Below are 22908 nucleotides of genomic sequence, written 5' to 3' on the forward strand. Positions count from 1 at the left end.
TATTATCTATCCCGATGCCTAGTCACTTTACCCTGCCTTCATGTACATATCTACCTCAAATAACTTGTACGTCTGCACATTGATTTGGTACTGGTACTCCCGTATATAGCTCCATTGTGTATTTTATTTTATTTCTCTTGTGTTACTAGTTTTATTATTTTTTAAACATTGCATCATTGGGAAGGGCTCATAAAGCAAGCATTTCACGGTAAAGTCTACACCAGTTATATTCGGCGCAGGTGACAAATAACATTTGATTTGAATCGGTCAAAGGTCAGACAGACTGTGTGCACGTGTGATTGTTAGGGTCGAGGTGAAGGCCTACAATGTATGAGAGCGCTGAGCAGTGCCTCAGAAACAAAGGCAATATTTGGCTGTTCCAGTTTCCTGAATTTCTTGTTGTGCAAAACGTGTTTCTATACTTAATCATCAACTGACCTCGAAGGAAATTATGTTGTGAAATGGTAATAGGAAAACTGGGCTAAAGCCAAAGGCAATGATGTAAGCGTAAATAATAGCAAATTGCTTTGTGTCGTACATTTACAATGAAGTCAATTTTCATTAAGCAACTTGCCAGGCGCTGCTCGCTCGCTTACATACCCATCAGGAAATTGTAATATCCTATGAAAGGGCCCTTATCTGTGGCTAGTACCCCTGCCGCCACTCTCAATGGATTTAATGCCTCCTATCAATTAACAAATGTGTATTTATTTGATGTGTGGTCTTTTATCCCGAGCAGCTAATATTTTAAACAGACGGAAATCAATACCCAAGCACTTTCACGTCAAGGGGAAAAAATGGGATCAGCCAAGGCATTAAAGAAGAGGTTGATACATTGTTCTACTTACGAATGTGGCCGTCTTTCACTCACTGACAGCAACCTTGGTTTAGCTCGTTGACCGATGCACAGTGGCGCCACGACTTGACTATTCATTGCCTTTATGTGCACATTGCTCTACCCCATAGCAAGTGTGTGTGCAACCTGCCCAGGGAAGTGAAACCAAGGAAGGTGGGGTGGGGGGGCTTCCTACCGGATTACAGGAGAACTTTGGGTTCCAGTTGCAAGGTGCAGAGGAGCGAAGTGAGAAGTTGGGCCAGCACGAGGTGATGCTTTTGCCTGGTTTGTTGGGTTCACAGAGAGTTCAGCTGCACTGTGAAAGGTGTGTGTGTAATTGGTGGGCAATCAATGGCCGTATTTACGGTACAGGGACAGGGATGGATGGAAAGGTTGAACAAAATTGACAAGTGTCTTGTTTTGTCTCAGAGCAACAGCCGCCACACTTGTTTTCAGTAAATAAATTATTCTGCATTCAGGCTTAACACTACTGATTTGTCACTCATATTTTAAACTGTTCAAACCTTTTTTTGTTTTTGAATAGAATGCAACTTTATTTAAGCTGCAATATGAATTTTTTGGGGCGACCTGACCAAATTCACATAGAAATATAAGTTATAGCTCTGTAATTCTCATTGAAAGCAAGTCTAAAAAGCGGTAAATCTGTTCTCTGTGTGCTATTTCTATGCTTAGTGTTCTTAAGTTCTGTTTTTGCGTCTCGGGCCCCGAGTAGCGCAGCGGTCTAAGACACTGCATCAAAGTGTTTGAGGTGTCACTACAGACACCCTGGTTCGATTCCAGGCTGTATCACAACCGACCGTGATTGGGAGGCCCATAGGGCGGCACCCAATTGGCCCAGCGTTGTCCGGGTTTGGCCGGTGTAGGCCGTCATTGTAAATAAGATTTTGTTCTTAACTGACTTGCCTAGTTAAATTTAAAATAAAAAAAATGACCCCCGGTTTTGTACACCAGCTTCAAACAGATGAAAATATACTGAACAAAAATAGAAACGCAACAATTTCAAAGTTTTTACTTAGTTAATATAAGGAAATCAAACAATTGAAATAAATTAATTAGGCCCTAATCTATGGATTTCACATGACTGGGAATACAGATATGCATCTTTTGGCCACAAATACCTTAAAAAAAAATAGAAAGGGCGTGAATCAGAAAACCAGTCAGTATCTGGCGTGACCACCAATATTCTTTAAAAAATATTTTTTATTTTTAAATAAATGTAACCTTTATTTATCTTGCCTCATACAGTGCGACACATCTCCTTCGCATAGAGTTTATCAGGCTGTTGATTGTGGCCTGTGGAATATTGACCCTCTCCTCTTCAATGGCTGGGCGAAGTTGCTGGATATTGGCGGCAAGTGGAACACGCTGTCATACACGTCAATCCAGAGCATCCCAAACATGCTCAATGGGTGACATGTCTGGTGAGCATGCAGGCCATGGAAGAACTGGGACATTTTCAGCTTCCATGAATTGTGTACAGATCCTTGTGACATGGGGCCGTGCATTATCATGCTGAAACATGAGGTGACGGCAGCGGATGAATGGAACGACAATGTGTCTCAGGTTCTCGTCACGGTATCTCTGTGCATCCAAATTGACATCGATAAAATGCAATTGTGTTTGTTGTCCATAGCTTATGCCTGCCCATGCCATAACCCCAACTCCACCATGGGGCATTCTGTTCACAACGTTGACATCAGCAAACAGCTCACCCACACAACGCCATACACGTGGTCAACTACATCAAATACCCCCTATATTATATGTATGTACTCTTATTCCTTTACTTAGATTTATGTGTTTTGGGTAGTTGTTGTGGAACTGTTAGATTACATGTTAGATATTGCTGCACTGTCGGAACTAGAAGCACAAGCATTTCGCTACGCTCGCAATAACATCTGCTAACCATGTGTATGTCACCAATAACATTTTATTTTATTTGGTCTGCAGTTGTGAGGCCAGTTGGACGTACTGCCAAATTCTCTAAAACGATGTTTGAGGCGGCTTATGGTAGAGAAATTAACATCAAATTATCTGGCAACAGCTCTGGTGGACATTCCTGCAGCCAGCATGCCAATTGCATGCTCCATGAAAACATCTGTGGCATTGTGTTGTGTGACAAAACGGCACATTTTAGTGGTATTTTATTGTCCCCAGCACAAGGTGCACCTGTATAATGATCATGCTGTTTAAATCAGCTTCTTGATATGCCACACCTGTCAGGTGGATGGTTTATCTTGGCAAAGGAGAGGTTGCCATGTCAGTCAAAGGTTTTTTGAGTGTATGGAACATTTCTGGGGTATTTTATTTCAACTCATGAAACATGGCACCAACACTTTACATGTTACGTTTATATTTATGTTCAGTGTACAATATTTTTGGTTATGGAAAATATATTTCAAAGCGGTTTAGATGGTACAATGATTCTCAAACAAACATTAGGCGAACTATTAGAATTTAGCGACCAGGAAATGGCGGCGCGATTTCTGTATAGTGCACTTTTAAAGGGCCATTGGCCGACTTCAGTCATTATTTTTTTTAAATGACCACCCAGTTGCTGTCAAGTCCCACTACAATCATAGATCAATTAGGGCTGTACTGTTAGTATCATGTAATTATCATGTTCCACTTCAAATCTCATGCAGAATAGATACTCGTCATCTGGTGAACACCTTCAACAACATCAAATATCCCCCTCTATGATTTACAAACTGAGAACGTTATATTTGGACATAACCCCTGAGTCGGTTTACGGGCTTCGTCTCTTCTGTAACCTTTTCCTCTAAACGGGATGCTTCCGGTTTTAGACACCCAGCTGAGGGGTTAGGACGGAGAAGTGAGGCTGGGTAGGTGGAGCTAACACGCAGCTGCTGATACTCGTCAAAAATTGCAGGGCAGGATTTGGAAACTGAATGAACTGTGAGCAGAGGTCTCTTCACAAGACATGGACGCCGGCCGTCAAGTATCCTTATGTAACGCGGGGATCACGAAAACAACAGGATGCTCAACAGATTCTCGAGATTTGTCGGCGAATCCTAAACCTATTGTATTTGAGATGAACTAGTATAGCGCTCTCCGTCGTCAGTCGAAGAGATAGGATATTACTCCTGGACATATTATCCGTTCTGGTGTTGTCATAATAGGAGCGATTTGGAATTAAAATACCTATTTCCACGTGATTCGGTTGTTGAGGCGACATACAGTACTTTATCTCTAAATATGAGATTGGGGGGGACACGTCAGTGACGCTGGGAGCATGCTGGACAATAAGTTCTCATAGGCGACTTTTCTATAGGACTTGTATTCTACACATGCTTGCATTGGAAGGAAAAGGCAGATCGACGGGCGGGATAGCGTGGTCCACTTGAATCCCTGTGTCGCCCGAGTTGGTCAACAGCTTTGGAAACACCATTCAAAAACAGTGAATCGTGGACTCATATCCCCAAAAACTAGCCGAGCAAATAACAGACGGAATAATTTGTTTTAACATTTTTTTTGTCTAGTTATTTTTTCCTTATCACAACAGTTTGTGCCCACTGAATAAAACCACAATATAGGTCGGTTGCGTCACTTCATCGGACGGGTTGGAGAACAAGACGTTATATTGCTACAACTCTGTTGGGGAGGAAACCCTCTGATGCGTTCTATCCCTGCGACATGTGATGACATCCTTCGTTGCGCTCGGTGTTTTTGAAACCCTCTCGTGTCTTCTTTATTCGAACCCGAGGAGATCAAAGGACATTTGCTTTCTATTTCGGGCTGCCGTTCGTTTTGCATGATGTACGACAGTGAGGATGCGGTGGGACTCACCCCGAGTCCGAACCGGTTTTTAACTATGGATTACTACCACCAGAACCGAGGATGTCTAATCCCTGATAAGAGCCTCGTACCTGCGGCACACCGTCCCTTCAGTTCGTCCATCAGAAATCAACACTGGAACGGATCAAACCACTGTATGTTGCTTTCCACTTTACTTGTTCTCGACTAACTAGTAATTGATTGTCGAAAGAAACATGCATGTACCAAAGGCGCATACATCATGTAATCCGTAGATGTTGATTGTTGGGCGATATGAGCAAAGCATTACCCCAAATTGTTATAATGTTTCGCTCTTCCGTAGACTTCATGTTCTGTCTCTGTTTGAAGTTATTGCATGTAGGTCAAACGTACTTTTGTCGACAGTTTAATTAATTAAATTATCTGAACTGGTATTCTTAGCCAACTCGTCACATTATATCGCCCTGCAACAGTTTATCTTTGCAAAAACATGCAGAATCTATTTGCAACGTCGCAGTAAAATTGTGGCAATCCATTCCCACTGCCGTATTACATTGCTTGCAAAAAACTTAAACCATGCCATGCTTGAGGCGCCTTGTGACTCATTACTATGTGGCCATGTTGCTATACTAGTGTTTATATATACAACGATGTGCTATATAAAGCCTAGCCCTACTTTCTCACATGGGAGAAAAATGCAGACCGAACTGTAATCGCGTAACTTTGCCAAACAAGTACATTTTTAATGATCTTTAATGATCAGTATGTCCAAATAGATACGCGATCCTTGCAGTTCTTTGCTCGCAATTTTTTTTTTTTTTTTTACAGCCTTCCGTGGGGTCTAATGTCCAAAGACCACATGTAGGATAGTAAGGTCATGTATTGGTAACTTGCTGACTCATTCATTTTTTTAAATATTTCTTTATCGTAGCCTACAAGTGTCTGGGACTTATGGGGAGAAACTAGGTTTACATTTAGAACGTCTGCTCCAAATTCACAAGAAGTGTGATGATGGAACAATTTTGACCAGATTCACGCTTCAATGCTTAGAGGTCACCTATGACAAATTGGTGTCACACATCATTTTGTTTTGTTAGAAATGGTTGATAATGTTTTTCCCTCGATGCACTACTTTTCCGTCCTAACATTCAATTAGATTGTCATTCAAAACATGAGGCTATCAATGGTAAATGTGGAATGAGTCATGTTGGACTGAGTCACCCATGTAACACCTAACCTTGGAGTCAATTCTTGTCAAATCCCTGCTATGTGCTCACAGTGTAAGTGTGATGTTTTGATGGTCATAGTCTGCCTGGAAACTCGGTCTCCGGTGATTGTTTCGGACATGTCAACATTGCTAAGCTTGTGTAAGCCTGTTGGAGGGATCATTTGTTCACTGGGTCAGCTCCGCTTTCTAATGGAGATGGCTACAATTGACCAAAGTATTTATGCCCCTCTGAAGGGGGCAAAGAGGTCAGGAAGACACGGAGAGCCACATTTTAAGGAGGTTAGGATTTAGCCCTAAGCCCAAAGATAATGTGGTGGCACCCACATTAAAAAAGTATATACAGTTGAAGTCGGAAGTTTACATACACCTTAGCCAAATACATTTAAACTCAGTTTTTCACAATTCCTGACATTTAATCAGAGTAAAAATTAACTGTTTTAGGTCAGTTAGGATCACCACTTTATTTTCAGAATGTGAAATGTCAGGATAAAAGTAGAGAGAATGATTTATTTCAGCTTTTATTTCTTTCATCACATTCTCAGTGGGTCAGAAGTTTACATACACTCAATTCGTACTTGTGAAGGTCTACAATTTTTTTCTGAGGTCTTGGCTGATTTCTTTTGATTTTCCCATGATATCAAGCAAAGAAGCACTGAGTTTGAAGGTAGGCCTTGAAATACATCCACAGGTATACCTCCAATTGACTCAAATTATGTCAATTAGCCTAATCAGAAGCTTCTAAAGCCATGACATCATTTTCTGGAATTTTCCAAGCTGTTTAAAGGCACAGTCAACTTAGTGTATGTAAACTTCTGACCAGCTGGAATTGTGATACAGTGCATTATAAGTGAAATAATCTGTCTGTAAACAATTGTTGGAAAAATGACTTGTGTCATGCACAAAGTAGATGTTAACAAACGATAGCTTTGGCAAGTCGGTTAGGACAAGAAATGTGTGGAGTGGTTGAAAACGAGTTTTAATGACTCCAACCTAAGTGTATGTAAACTTCCGACTTCAACTGTATATATATTCTACAATCTGAAAAAGCTTATTCAAAACTCGGGTATCTTTAATTTAAACTCAGATATATTTTGTAGCATGTTCATCCCTACACTTTTAGGTCTATTTTAATGTTGATAGTTGCTTGTTGTGGTCATGGAGAGTGAAAGTCGACCAGAGCCCTTTCTCAGTTTCAGCTGAGTCAGTCAGACAGTCAAAGCCGCTCTTTGAAGGTCTCCCATAGCAATGTCCCCATGAGAGAACAACACTGCTGGGATCCCAACAGGGTGTTGCGTTGAGTCACAAACCAGAGTCCTGTTCAGTAGAGACAAAACGTTTTGGAACTGAATGGAACAGGGAAGTTCTTGCTTACCTGAACTTGTCCAACAAGTAGATGACTGATTTTCGTTGGGAGAGAGATACGCCTTTCACAACATAATCACTGATCTGGCTGTCAAGTCTCTTTTATGAAAACGCCCCTTTTCGTTAAACAATGTAACCTGAACCACTCATAATAACTTCTTGTAGCAGGCGTTATAGAAAATGTACACAGGTCTCATAAACAATCTCTCAAGCCCACATGCTAGTGAGTAGCCGGCTAACATTTGTGTTTTATGCTTATTGCACATTTATAAAACACAGACTAGACAGCTAGTATAACAGTCTTTGGCTAAGATGCTGTTAGCGGTACGTGGTACCGCACTGCCGCCGCGTGCGACAAACTGAGCCTACATTTTCCAGAATCAACCTTCATTGATACTCTTGTTTTAGTGGTGTCTGCTCTGCTTGCATTTTGAGGAGTTGAGACATAAAAATGGTATCTTTGGAACGGATAGCTTCTCTGTGACAGTAAAACAGTGTTTCAATCCGCTTCGGTTGCCATATGAGTGACGACTCCGATGGACCAAACCTCAAATGCAAATAGTGAGTTGTATCCGCTTGTCAGAGAGGAAGAAGTGATCTTTAGTCTTTGTTGTTGTGAGTGGCAGGTGGAGGGGCTTGGTGTGTGTAAGTTGGAAGGTGCACAGCCTACAAGCCATTGCACGTAGCACAGAAGGAGCAAAGGAGACGAGACCAAAAATACATGAGAACAAGAGGACATAAACACTTATAAGAACGGGAAAAAATGAAAACGTTGATTCTTGCGAATATAGGCATTTGGAATATCGCCCAAAAACATAGATGGTCTATGGCCCAGCCCTACTATACGTGTGCCCTTCTGAACAAGACCCATGGATAGCAGCCTCCCAGTCTTATAGTGGCAATATGTGACTTTTTGGGGGACGACCTGACCAAATTCACATAGAATTTATTTATTTAACCTTCGTTTAACTAGGCAAGTCAGTTAAGAACAAATTCTTATTTACAATGACGGCCTACCCCGGCCAAACCCTAACCCGGACGACGCTGGGCCAATTGAGCTCCGCCTTATGGGACTCCCAATCACAGCCTGGAATCGAACCAAGGTCTGTAGTGACGCCTCTAGCACTGAGATGCATTGCCTTAGACTGCTGCGCCGCTCAAAATGTGAGTTGTAGATCTGCTATATGTGCACTATTTCTTCAGTTTTGTTTTTGTGTCTTATTTTGGTTTTGTACACCTGCTTCAAACAACTTAAAATATATATATATTTTTGGTTATGGAAAATATATTTCATAACAATTTATATGGTACAATGATTCTCTACACAATGCTTGCTTATTTTGTCAAATGAACTGAAACTATTAGGAACCAGGAAATCGCGGAGTGATTTCTACATAGTGCAACTTTAAAAACAGCTCAGAGATCCAGACAAACTTTGATGTGGAGACAGGCCCGGTGCAAAGTTGCTTTGCCCCCCACCATCTCTCGCTCTTTTCTCTCTCTCTCTCTCTTATTGTGCTCTGTGTGAAGGCTGAGGATGACTCACTATGTTGTTTTGTGCGCACAGCAACACTCGCCAAATATGCCGCAGCCACCTTGCTAAATTGAACTACAGCCCCAGCTTTTGCCAGACTTTTTGAAAGGAAGAGAAGCCCCCATTCGATTCAGGAATGTTTGCCGGGCACCCTGCCGCCGACCATTTCATGCCAAAACAAACCTGTGGCAATCGCAGCTCACAACGAGGTAGACAGCCATTCAGTCCTGGCAGTGAAGTGCCATTTTACTTCAGCCCTCGGGATAATCCCCCAGAGCACTCAAGTCAGAAAGCACGGTTATTTTGAGCTTAGTCTCCCCTCCCCAAGCCGTTCTCACGTCAGTATAGGTCACTTTGACGTAGAAATGGAAGTCGTTGGGTCGACAGACACTTCAGTGTCTTTATTTAAAACGACGTCTATTTGGGATGTGTTTTATAAAAGCAAGCCCTAGCTATTATTGTTGAATTGAGTGATATCGTTAGTCGTAGGATAGGACAGGAAATAAGCCACCAAGTCTGTCTCTCTTTTATCAGTGTTCTCCTTGAGGTAGTGCCTCACAATAGTGATTGGATAGCCTTGATGCCTGAGCAAGCTCAGACACTTTCCCTGGCATGAAGGCGCTCCCCTTTAAAAAAATGAAAAATCCTTGTAGGAGTGTGTGCGCAACGCCTAGCAAAAGCGGGTACTCGACTCAAGCGCCCTGCCTCACTGTTGGCAAAGTCCCCACACCTCATCAGGGCAGCGAGAGGCACCACCCAGCACAACAGAACTCTGGGCACATCAATCACAGGTTGTTTGAAATGTCCTCCATCATGCTGACTGCTGCTGCTGCCCAGAGAAGAGTCTTGCAGGCAGGGGAGGAGACCAGAGCCTGGAATGAGATGGCCCTTTAGAGCCTGGAGTATAACCACAGACCAGGACTTTGATAGCCTGGTCCCAGCTCGGTTTGTGCTTTTGCGTACTCCATTGGCAAGGTAAACATTTGTCATGACAATTCCATTCGGAGTTGAGCAGCAACAGACTGGCACCCAGGCTTCGATACTTATTATTACACTGCTACTATCCACTCTGTTGGCCAAAGGAAATTCGTTTGCTCCAGGATTAGACTTTCAGCCCATCTCCTCAATTCTTGGACTAAATCTACCTTTATGTCCATGTCTTCACCACAAGTTATATTTAGCTTTTACATTGCATTAGCAAGCATGCGTAAAGACAAACACAGTCAAGTCTGGTTTGGTGGCATGTCATTCATCTTTAAAAAGTCCTGGCATCCAAAGAGGAAACAGTGTCACTTTGAATTTCCCTCTTCGGCTGCCTGCCTAGATTCCTCCAGCTGCCTCTGGTCTAGTGGCTCTAGGTGCGGTGTGTGTAGAGCTGCTGGGAGCCTGATGGCCGTCACAGCACTCCTGTGGCGCCTCAGAAAGGAAGTCCTTACTAAGGAAGACCATGTGGCGTTTAATTGTTTCCCATGGACAGCGTTGCGCCGCGCCGGCAGGGAACGATCACCCGGGATGGAGGAAGTGGAGAAAAGGCAGCAGGAGAAGGAAAGACAGAGGGAGGGGGGGGGAAGAAAAGCGTGGTAAGTGAAAGACGATAAGAGGGGAAGCGCGAGAGGGTGCAAGGGACAGACATAAAACGAGGAAGCAGGGAGTGAGCGAGAAGAAAAGGAAGGGGTCGTAAAAAGAATGTTCCGGTCTACTGGGCCTACTGTGGCTTTTCGGGGGTTGCAGTTTGCGCTCCAGACAGCGTGGCAGAGACCGCTGTCAAATGCAGATCTCGCAGGCAGGCGGGCGGCCTCTCTGACCCTGCCAACAGCCCAACATGGCTGGCAGCGTCTGCTCGGGGTGTTCCCGTGGTTTGGCCGACCAGTAGTAGCCTGGCTCTGCATTTTTAAGAGACGCGAGGAATAAACAGTCTGGCAGCAGACACTCGGTCAACAAAAGCGGTAGCGGCTGCACTCTCCTCTTGGCCACAGTGTGTCAATAAAGCCGCCAGTGTAGCCCTACTCCCCCCCCCCCCCCACGTCTTTGCCATGCAGTGTGTGACGTCTTAGACAGGGGTGCAGCGCTTTCTTTAGGGAATGCCAGCTGGTATGGGATCTAGCTGTGGTTTTAAAGCGAGGGCCTCCTCTACTGTTGTTGCTACTTTCAGGGCCTCCCCTCTTACCATGAGTAATATAGCCAGATGTGTAGAGCTGGGCTCCGAACTCAGAAGTGGCTACTCAAACTTCAACGGACTGTGTCCAAAACAAAGGAGATACTGTTGTCTGAAGTGCCCGAGTGCGCAACTTTCTTGTGTGGCATCTGTTAGACGCAGAATGCGGAACGCTCAAACGCTTTTGCACTTTTCGAGGATTGTAAACGTTCTCGCGTAAAGTGCGTTTTGGAAACGTAATTGATTTCCGTCTTCGTTCACTTCCCTCTTGTGCTCATGGTTTTTACACCCTCACACAATTCAGCAAAAAAACGTATGATCCCATCTTTACTACGACTCAACTTTATTTACTACACACACACACACACACACACACACACACACACACACACACACACACACACACACACACACACACACACAACTCTCACAGAGCACAGCTCTGTGGCGGCGACAGACACTCCCATACCTGCAGGCTAACCATTAGCCTAGTTCCTCTGTAATCGGGGAAGGCTGACAGACACTAAAGGTCATTATCACATCATATACCTCACCCGCACTGAGACAGAGAGAGAGAGGACCAGAGGGCAGGATTTCGCAACCCGTCGGGCGGCTTATCTTCCACCCTAGAGCCCAGGCCCTGTGCCAGTGTGCTCCACAATCACGCCTGCTTCTTTTAACACGCCGCCTCTTTAAAGAGAAAATCCCCCCGAATTGCAGCGAAACCACAAACTCCCATTTTAAACTCCCACTGAACAGGCTGTTCCTAGAGCTAGTGCTAAGTCTACTTCCTAGCAGACGGTGTTGCATAACTTAATGATTTAATGGCCTGACAGCCGTGTTGTTGTGGTGCCTGGTACTGGATATGGCGTGGTGTGTTTGGTATTATGGGGTGGAGATTGGGGGTTGTTCCGTGTCTGTTTAGGGAAGGGAGTTCGGGAGTGTTGTGTCTGGTGCGTGGGCTGGTTGGCCCGTGATTCTGTTAGTCCTCAGCTGTGTGGTCTAGACAGTGTTCAAATGGAGCTACGAGGTCCTTCACTTGAGATTTGAATATTACAAACACATTATTTGTGGTGTACTTTAATAAGGATTTGTAAAGGGTTTATAAGTCGAGTTGGTTGTAGTCTATATGCAAATGTATACCTACGTTTATTACATTTTTATGAAAGACTTGTGTAAGTGTACTTCATTTTATTTTGGTCCATAAGTTTGTATTATTTGTACGGTCATGGAATTAAAAAATGGTGTTTTCCAAGCTTGGAAAAGTTTTGGGAAATGATCAAATCCCAAATGTTTTAGGAAAGTCATGGAAATTAATAATAGTATTTTATCCATCAAATAAAAATCGACATATCAGCCAGGATCGGAATGACACTGGTGCATCTCTGTTTGTGCGCGTCGCCTGCATGGTGCGAGACGAATGGGCCGTTGCTCAAGGAGAGAGACACGGTCGGACATTGCAGCAGCACGTAGGCCTAACCTATAAAATATGATAGAGAACAGATGAACTAGGTAGCCAGTTCAAAACATACCTTGTAACCTCTAGTTAACCGTTTCGCTATCATTAGCACGTGTTAAGGTTTTTCGGGCGTGTCCCAAAAAAACACTCCACCGACCTCCACCTTGATAATCTGGCTCTGATGTGTTTGAGCAGGGCTGTATCAAAAGCCTGCACACCCAGTAGCGCTCCAGACTGAGGGGTTGACCACATGTGTTTTATACAGTTGCCTAACAGGTGTTGTACTTTGTGGGAGGTTAAGTGTCTTGCCCAGTGACAGGAGATGGTACATGCGATCAGAGAGCAGCCTCCCAGTGTCCATAACATATTACGCTTACTTTCTTTATGCGTATAATTGTTGGTCATGGAAATCTGGTTAAAAGTCACGGAGAAGTCATGAAATTCCATCTGTCAAAATGTGTATGAACCCTGGTATTAGGATCGGTCCACTCCAAGTTAGTGTATGGGTTGCAACGAGCTTAGCTTGTGGTGGAATGTAGGTCTCTAGCATTTGGCCTAGAATAAGCCCTAAAGAGTCTGATGTCTGTTTTGGTCTGAGGGTTTGTTTTCCCTCTCAATAATCCACTCCTCTCTGTCCTCTGTCTCCTATTCCTTGATCGGGACTTTACTCAGAAGTGGCAGAGCTAAGGGGAGGGAGCTGAAGCTAGATGGATGTCTATTTGTGCTGTGCTAAGGCGGATTTGAAGAACGCTGTGCCCAAGCTCACTGACAGTTTCTGGGCTAAGGATAAACCTGCCTAAGCCACTCTCAGCCTGTGGGCTTGGTCTGCTCACATACCCCCTAAACCACTGATTTCCATTCTATCTTCCTCACTTCTGTGTGGATCGCACTGTGTGGATCGAAATGTATGGTCTGAGCGATGGGATAGAATGAAGGAGGTGAAGGCAAATAAGGGTGATGCAACAGTCTTATAAGAAATTAATTCTCCCCCCAAAAAATGTAGGCTATAGCTAGTCTATAGCAAAAAGTATAGCCAATGACAGATGTATAGGTTACAATACATGTAGGTGCAGCCAAGACTGTACACGTAGCCAGCTATCAATCCATATGATATTCCTTCCCTCCCATGGAATTCCCCTGGCTGTACTTAGTGGTGGTGTTGAGGGAAGCCACTAAGTAATATACATGTGCTGCTAATGCTAAGCGCTAACTAATGTGATTTGGACATGAGGCTTGAATTCCACACGGGCATAACTTGCATAGTTGGAGCAGCACTTAGAAAGAGCAGACCAGACGGCTGGGGGGGGGGGGCGTCTTCTCTTCTGTTACACGCCGTTAAAACACCAAGGAAAAGAGGGCAAGAAAGAGAAACCGAAGAGCACTTGTAAAATGCGGGCTATAAAAATAGGGGAGGAAGGATAGCCTGCCGGCCAAAACCTGGACTGGCAGGAGGCCCAGAGGGGAACGAAGATGGGTGGGGGTGGGGGTGATGTCTGCTCAGTGGTGCAGAGGGCATCAGGAGTGAGCGAAGGGGGATATATGGGAATAAAGGGGGGTGGAAAGGAAGGGTGGCTGCCCATCATGGATATAATGTCAAGAAATCCCAGAGGGTCAAAGGTCAGAGGATTCAGCTTATCACCTCGACTAACCTGTACCCACGGCACATTGACTTGGTACCGGTACCCCCTGTATATAGCCTCGGTATTGTTATTTTATTGTTATTTTTTTAATAGTATTTTTACTTTACTTTATTTAGTAAATATTTTCTTAACTCTAGTTCTTGAACTGCATTGTTGGTTAAGGGCTTGTAAGTAAAGTAAGATTTTCACGGTAAGGTCTACACCTGTTGTATTTGGCACATGTGACAAATACAATTTGATTTGATATAGTCAAGTCACCAAACTTCGATTTCCATGTCGAGTCCCAAGTGTTTGAGTCCGAGTCCTTTATACTTGAGTCACTTGGTACCGCTAAAAGCTACGGTCCAACCATTTTTAGAATCTAAGTTCTGTTACATCGTTGCACATTTTAAGGGATGACTCGATAACACAGCTCCATAACATTTGCTGCTGTATTTAGTATGTTAAATTATGCTACAGAGATTTTCTGATAAAGTCTCTACTGGTCGATTCCAAGCCTGAGTCACGAGTCAAGTTCGAGTCCTGGACTCGAGTACTACAACACCACTGGTTATCCACCCACACAAACACAAGCACACGTACACACACCAAACTCCATTCCAAACTCACTAACACATGTAACCACACACACTCAATCACATACACACACACACACACACGCACTCTGTGCCAACCCGATCCCGTGAAAGCACCCATCGCCCTCTCACCTGCCAGTTAATTAATTATGCAGATGTGCTCCGTAGGGTGCTTCAAATTAGCACATTAGCCTAATGAGCCGACAACCTCCATCGAGTTACCACAACGACCCATCGACCCGGGGAGTCGTTTGAACACCACTGTCTGAACCGATGCGGTAATGAACGGGGGGCTGTGTGGCTCAGTTGTTAAGAGCGCGGCGCTAGCGAACGCCACGGTCACGGGTTCAGTCCACACAGGGATCCCATGCGCATGCTAATGTCTCTTTTGGAGTATCAGTCCGCAGTAGGAGGAAAGAGAATGCATTAATATATGTGAGTGTCCTTCTCCTGTTCCTGTTGTTGTGTTGACAGACATCTGTCTGCCAGGGTGATTCTGAATAGCATCGGTATCGAGATGTCTCTACCTGGCCCGTGTAGGTAAGAGGAGCTAGTGTAAACGTGGAGCCTGCTGTTATTGACCAGGGAGCGTACAGTGCATTCGGAAAGTATTCCGACCCCTTGACTTTTCCCACGTTTTGTTACATTACAGCCTTATTCTAAAATTTATTAAATAAGAAGAAATCCCGAGCAATCTACACTCAATACCCCATAATGACAAAGCAAAAACAGCTTTGTAGAAATGTTAGCAAACTTATAAAAAAAACTGAAATACCTTATTTGCACAAGTATTCAAACCCTTTGCTACGAGACTCAAAATTGAGCTCAGGTGTATCCTGTTTCCATTGATCATCCTTGAGATGAGTCCACCAGTGGTCAATTCAATTGATTGGACATGATTTGGAAAGGCACACACCTGTCTATATAAGGTCCCACAGTTGAGAATGCATGTTGGAGTAAAACCCAAGCCATGAGGTGGAAGGAATTGTCCGTAGAACCCCGAGACAGGATTGTGTCGAGGAACAGATCTGGGGAAGGTTACCAAAAAATGTCTACAGCATTGAAGGTCCCCAAGAATACAGTGGCCTCCATTCTTAAATGGAAGAAGTTTGGAACCACCAAGACTCTTCCTAGAGCTGGCCGCCCAGCCAAACTGAGCAATCGGGGGAGAAGGGCCTTAGTCAGGGAGGTGACCAAGTACCTGATGGTCACTCTGACAGAGCTCCAGAGTTTCTCTGTGGAGATGGGATAACCTTCCAGAAGGACAACCATCTCTGCAGCACTCCACCAATCAGGCCTTTATGGTAGTGGCAAGACGGAAGCCACTCCTCAGTAAAAGGCATATGAAAGCCTCTTGAAGTTTGTCAAAAAGGCACCTAAAGACTCTCAGACCATGAAAAACAAGATTCTCTGGTCTGATGAAACCAAGATTGACCTCTTTGGCCCGAATGCCAAGCGTCACATCTGGAGCAAACCTGACACGGTGGTGGCAGCATCATGCTGTGGCGATGTTTTTCAGGGACTGGGAGACTAGTCAGGATTGAGGCAAAGATGAACGGAGCAAAGTGTACAGAGAGATCCTTGATGAGAACCTGCTCCAGAGCGCTCAGGACCTCAGACTGGGGCGAAGGTTCACCTTCCAACAGGACAACGACCCTAAACACACAGCCAAGACAACGCAGGAGTGGCGTCGGGACAAGTCTCTGAATGTCCTTGAGTGGCCCAGCCAGAGGTTGGACTTGAACCTGATCGAACGTCTCTGGAGAGACCAGAAAATAGCTGGGCAGCAACACCCCATCCAACCTGACAGAGCATGAGAGGATCTGCAGAGAAGAATGGGAGAAACTCCCCAAATACAGGTGTGCCAAGCTTGTAGCATCATACCCAAGAAGTCTCGAGGCTGCAATCGCTGCCAAAGGTGCTTCAACAAAGTACTGAGTAAAGGGTCTGAATACTTATGTAAATGTTATATTTCAGTTGTTTATTTTTTATAAATTAACAAAAATGTCTAAACCTGTTTTTGCTTTGTCATTATGGGGTATTGTGTGTAGATGGATGAGGGAAAACAAAAACAATTAAATACATTTTCGAATAAGGCTGTAACCTAACAAAATGTGGAAAACGTCAAGGCGCCTGAATACTTTCTGAAGTTACAGTAGGTTGGTATGGTCCCTATAACCACAAAAGACGTCGTTCAACCAATTTAGCTCACTGGGGTGGTGCTCCTTGTCCTGATCAAGTATAGACACAAGTGTATCTGTGTTAAGGGGAAGAACGTGGCCATTGGGTGAATCGGTACATCTACGAAAGAAGTGAAATGTGTTTATTCCATCCATCCCGTCATAGCACCCCTCCCTCCCTCTTTTTTCTCTCTCTTTCCATCTCACACACTCTCGCTCCCTTTGCGCCATGCCAAAACCCATCCTATATTTAATGTCATCGCCAGAAGGGCGTGTGTGTTTCGTCAGATCTGCGAACACATGAACACGGAGAACGTCATTAGTCACCAGCGGAGATGAAAGCGCAGCGTCAGTTTGGCGCTCATTCCGAGCGAGGACTCAAGGGAGAGAAGGTGAGCGTTTGTAAGCGCTTTAAAACTATGGATTAGGGAGCCAGAGAAACGACTCGGGACAAATGTAATAGTGGCTGGCGTCACCTCCCAAAGACAGAATAATAATGTAATACTATTTCTGTTCTTATGATGAAGCGCTCATCTACACATACACACGCTTATTCTACTTATAATCTCTTCCTCACCCTCTCTCACACACACACTACTTACCGTATACTAACAGAGACACAGACACATCCACCTTGGGGTCGTGGTTAATTTCGGTTCAAGCTGGGTGGCAGTTGCGCAATACTGTGTCACCTTAAAGTAATGCTCCGGTACTTTGGTGACTAAGAAAGTTGTGTCTTAACTTCCCGCTTTGGGCTGGATGTGTCTGTGTAGTTTATGCATGCATAATCTATGAGCAGAATTATTGTCTGTTTTCTTTCAACTGTGCCGTGCTGTCCCTCCCACGTGGGCCTTTGCCTAGCAAATTGAGTTCTAGCCAATGAGCTTCAGCCGCTCACATTTGAGTGACAGCTATCAAGAGGCCTGTCCAGCGTTATCCTTTGAGGTTGCAGGCCGGGCCCAACGGCTCAGTGAACACAGCGGAGATCGAAAGGGAGAGAAGTGATGTGGTGCACATATCTGTGACGTAGTATGCAATTATCCGTGACCACTTGGCTAAAAAGGGGTCCCCTGGCTAAAACCTATACAAAAGTACAGGAGAATCTCTTTAAATGAAGAGCTAATTAAAGAGATTGTAGGTTTTAAGCCACACTAAAGACAGTGTAAACGGACCAAGCCGGTCGGCCTGCCAGCCAGACACCCGACCCCCCCCCCCCCCCCCCTCCCCAGCCCCGTCTCCCCCCCCTGAGGAAGTTAACCTTTGCAGCACTTTGATTCTATCCCTCTTTCTCCGTCCCCTCATCCTTCTTCTTTTTTTTCCGTCTTTTTTTTTTCAAAAATATTTTTCGGGTCAGCTTGCAGGCGCCCGTCCCCGTCACCAGGAGTCGCTAAAGCACGATGAGCCAAGGAAAACCCACCGGCCAAACCATCCCCTACCCCCGGACGGCGCTGGGCCAATTGAGCGCCGTCCTGGGACCGAACCCCACTGCGGTGCAGGGCTTTTGACCGCTGCGCCACCCAGGACCCCTTCTCTTTCTCTCTCCTCCAACTCCCCTCGGTGTCTCCCATCATCCTGGCCCCCTCTTCTCGCAGTCCCGACCCCTTTCTTCCCCCTCTGTTCTGTCTCTCTCACTCACTCGTCACCCTCTTTCCACCTCTCCTGTCATACCCCTATGACTTTCTCCCTTCTCTTCCTCCCTTTCATCTCTCTCTCCTTCTCCTCCCTCCCTGCCCTCCTCTCCTTTATGCCCTGCAGAAAGCCACTGTCCCCGTTTGGTTTGGGTGTCAGGCTCAGTAGCCCCCCCCACACTGGGTTTTTGAATGGGATCATTCCCGTCTATCCCAGGAGGGGTGAGGGGGCGTGTAGGTGAACGGTCGGTTCTCGTTCGTCATGACAAACCAACCAACACCTCTTCCTTCCCAGCCACACACGCTCAGATACACACGTTCTCTCTGTCTGTCCTTTAATGTAAATGAGTGCGCTCATTAGTAGAGGCGTTTCAACATGCCCCTTTTTAAACAGAAGAATAACAAAAGCCGTACCCTTGGGAGGGAGACGTTCGCAGACTTATTTACAGTCGATGCACACAGTGACGCACATGAATGTGTACACATGACACAGCGCTTTGTAGGAGAGCCGAGCTGCGCTGGAGATGCTTCGGGGAATTTAAAGGGTGTTGATGTTGAAACGGTTCTTAGACTCACACATGCTTACTTGTAGAGGCACACACACACACACACACACACACACACACACACCACACAACACCACAACACACACACACCACACACACACACACCACACACACACACATAGACATCCCTACCTCTGAGAAAATCGCCCAGTGCTGCCTCCCTCTCTCAGACACTGCAGCTTGAATGTAGGTCAGTGGCTGTCGCTGGGAGATCACGGGGCTCCTCAACTGTGACTGGGCTGTTTTAACATGACCACTGGTCCTAGGTCAGTCGCCTCAGCCGTGACTGCACTGTTTTCTATTAATACAAACGGGAGACTGGCCCTAGGTCAGTTATGTTAGTCGTGACTGGGCTGTTCTAACTTTACTATTCATCCTAGGTCAGGTCTGATAGTCGTGACTGGGCTGTTCTAACATGACGACTGATCCTAGCTCAGTTATGTTAGTAGTGACTGGGCTGTTCTAACATTACTACTGATCCTAGCTCAGTTTATTAGTAGTGACTGGGCTGTTCTAACATTACTACGATCCTAGCTCAGTTATGTTAGTAGTGACTGGGCTGTTCTAACATTACTAATGATTCAGCTCAGTTATGGTTAGTAGTGACTGGGCTGTTCTAACATTACTACTGATCCTAGCTCAGTTATGTTAGTAGTGACTGGGCTGTTCTAACATGACGACTGATCCTAGCTCAGTTATGTTAGTAGTGACTGGGCTGTTCTAACATGACGACTGATCCTAGCTCAGTTATGTTAGTAGTGACTGGGCTGTTCTAACATGACTACGATCCTAGCTCAGTTATGTTAGTAGTGACTGGGCTGTTCTAACATGACTACTGATCCTAGCTCAGTTATGTTAGTAGTGACTGGGCTGTTCTAACATTACTACTGATCCTAGCTCAGTTATGTTAGTAGTGACTGGGCTGTTCTAACATTACTACTGATCCTAGCTCAGTTATGTTAGTAGTGACTGGCTTTCTAACATTACTACTGATCCTAGCTCAGTTATGTTAGTAGTGACTGGGCTGTTCTAACATGACGACTGATCCTAGCTCAGTTATGTTAGTAGTGACTGGGCTGTTTCTAACATTACTACTGATCCTAGCTCAGTTATGTTAGTAGTGACTGGGCTGTTTCTAACATTACTACTGATCCAGCTCAGTTATGTTAGTAGTGACTGGGCTGTTCTAACATACTACTGATCCTAGCTCAGTTATGTTAGTAGTGACTGGGCTGTTCAAACATTACTACTGATCCTAGCTCAGTTATGTGGGTAGTGACTGGGCTGTTCTAACATTACTACTGATCCTAGCTCAGTTATGTTAGTAGTGACTGGGCTGTTCTAACATTACTACTGATCCTAGGTCAGTTCCCTCAGCCGTAACTGTGTTGTTTCTTCATTACCACTCGTTCTGGGCTCCCGAGTGGCTCAGCGGTCTAAGGCACTGCATCTCAGTCCAAGAGGCGTCACTGCAGTCCCTGGTTCGAATCCAGGCTGCATCACATCCGGCCGTGATTGGGAGTCCCATAGGTCGGCGCACAATTTGGCCGGGGTAGGCCGTCTTTGCAAATAAGAATTTGTTCTTAACTGACTTGCCTAGTTAAATACACAAATGAAAAAAGAGACTGGCCCTAGGTCAGTACTGTTAGTCGTGACTGTGCTGTTTCCTCCTTACTCCTTACTGTGCGACTGATTCTAGGTCAACTGCCTGAGCTGGGACTAAGCTCTTCCCTCGTCACTAGAGCCCATTGCTCTGTTTCAGGGTCAGCCATCTACAAACATGCAGAAAGCAACGCAACGCTTGTATGTTAAGAGAGGTGCTGAAAAGGCCTGCTCTGGATCAGTTCAGACTTGAACAGATTAGAGTTTGTTTATTCGTTTCCTCGGTGTATTTTAGGCTAAGATCTATATCAAGATATCACGTTTATTCTATGAAGGGGGACACTTCAGGGCCTTACCCTTGCACTCCAGGCCTGGGTCCCCAGGTCAGCCCTCGTGGTGGTTTTACCACACACACACACACACACACACACACACACACACACACACTTGACTCACTCGACACAGGGCTAATCTCATTACTAATCTTGATCTAATTAAACCATTTCCCTGCTTGGCTCCTATTTCCTCCTCTCAGCTTGGTTGTGGAGGAGGAGGCAAAGACAATTTGTCTCTGTTTTTAGCAACAGTTCTGTTTTGGTTCCAGCCTTTTAATAGACAGACAGATATAGACTGATCCCCCCCCCCCACCACCTCACGTGTTCCTTCTCCACACTTATCTGTTTGTTTTCTTGTCTTGCCTTCTCTTAACTCCAAAAACTAAACATGCGCCTTAGTTGGGAACTTGGTGCTGGTCGGTTTGGCCCGAGGAGTGGAGGAGCCACTGGCAGTCACTTGGGTCTTACCCAGCTGAGCTTGGCCACGCGATGATATAGGCTATTTGTGCCCACGGCGGCTGGCCAGCACATGCCTGAGTAAAAAACCATTACGCAGCCACACCGAGGCCTCCAAGGCTTCGCAGAAAATGAAGAAAAAGCATAACAGTTTTCCCCATTCATTACTTTAGTCCCTGAATGATTTCAATATATACTCTTGTATGTTCCAGACATTTGAAGTGATTTGTTTTGCGAACACTGTTTTTGTAGTTAAAGGTCTGTCCTGATTTGTTTTGGGAAATGGGAACGCTGTTTCTGTTGATTGAAAATTAAAATAAAATACTTCCGGCCTATTGCTCCTCGTCCACATTTTCTGAAGCAATTAGCAACCATCGCTAGTATTCTTGTTTGAATATTCAACTTTTTGTGGTTACCACGCTTGTCTGTTGCAAGCAGGGAATTAATTTCCCTATTTGCCCCACAGAACACAATCGAGAGCACTAGTGGCCAGTCACAGTTCCCCCCTCAGAGAAGATAGCGTGTTAAAGACACAAGCCAGCGCCCTGCCCCATGGCGCACATTCCGCTCTGCAAGTCATGCATGAAACGATGTGAGTGCTCTGGCATTTCACCAAGCCTCGTGGGGGTCTCTTCTCCTCCTCCTCCAGTCAGACTCCTGAGAAATGCCCTCTAGCCCAGCCCTGAGCCCAGCTCTGAGGCACATGGTATGCTCACGGCTGGCTGGGAGGCAGGATGTGGATCTAGCCCAGCTTTGGGGTGCAACAGGCTGGATGGCTGGGAGAAGTTCAAACCCACCTCTGAGGCACATGGTATGGTACACTGCTGGGTGGGTGGAAGTAGATCCGCACACTTCAGAGCGAGGTCGGGGGGGGGGCAGGTTGAAACCATGCTGTTATCTCCCAGTGCCACGGCTCAGACGCTAACTTATGTCCCCGAGTCCAAAATCCCAACTGAGTCGTAGAAATGGGTTAAAGTGTTAACAGAAATGAAACTGTTTCAAAAATGTAGTGTAACGCAAGATGTTGTTGAAGATCACTGATAGTCATTTTTTTGCAGCAAAAGGAGCGTCTGTGCTGTTTGTGGTTACAGAAGTGATTGTTGTCATGGCTTTAAGTTCTGTAATGACAGTTGTAGCTTAACTATAGTAGTAAAAGCATTGGTTGTAATTGTTGTTGTGGTAGTAAGTAGATGTACCAAAAGAGAGAACATCGCCATTTATTCTCTTCTGAAACACAGGACAGTCTTTCCCTCTCATCCTCTCCTTATCACTCCTTACCTCTCCTTATCTGACCTCTGCTTATCACCCCTTACCTCTCCTTATCTGCCTCTACTTATCTCTCCTTACCTCTCCTTATCACTCCTTACCTCTCCTTATCGACCTCTTGCTTATCACCCCTTACCTCTCCTTATCTGCCTCTACTTATCTCTCCTACTCTCCCTTATCTGACCTTCCTTATCACTCCTTAACTCTCCTTATCTGCCTCTACTTAACTCTCCTTATCTGTCCTCTACGTATCACTCCTTACCTCTCCTTATCACTCCCTTATCTTGCC

At 45.1% G+C, this 22908-nt stretch overlaps 1 protein-coding gene across 2 annotated transcripts in view; it reads left to right on the forward strand.

Moving 5' to 3' along the window:
• The window catches only part of LOC112071869 (retinoic acid receptor alpha), a 131886-nt gene that overhangs the window by 72343 nt on the left and 36635 nt on the right, over positions 1-22908 (forward strand). The window contains exon 1 of one of the 2 annotated variants that reach the window (XM_024139301.2): positions 3707-4809. The exons of the other annotated variant lie outside the window; for it this stretch is intronic. Within the exon in view, the coding sequence (XP_023995069.1) occupies positions 4632-4809 (178 nt within the window). The 5' untranslated portion in view covers positions 3707-4631. Of the gene's footprint in view, positions 1-3706; positions 4810-22908 lie in introns of those variants that run through there. 2 annotated transcript variants of the gene reach the window in all.

Source organism: Salvelinus sp. IW2-2015, unplaced genomic scaffold (genome assembly GCF_002910315.2).
Source record: "Salvelinus sp. IW2-2015 unplaced genomic scaffold, ASM291031v2 Un_scaffold1752, whole genome shotgun sequence".
NCBI lineage: Eukaryota > Metazoa > Chordata > Actinopteri > Salmoniformes > Salmonidae > Salvelinus > Salvelinus sp. IW2-2015.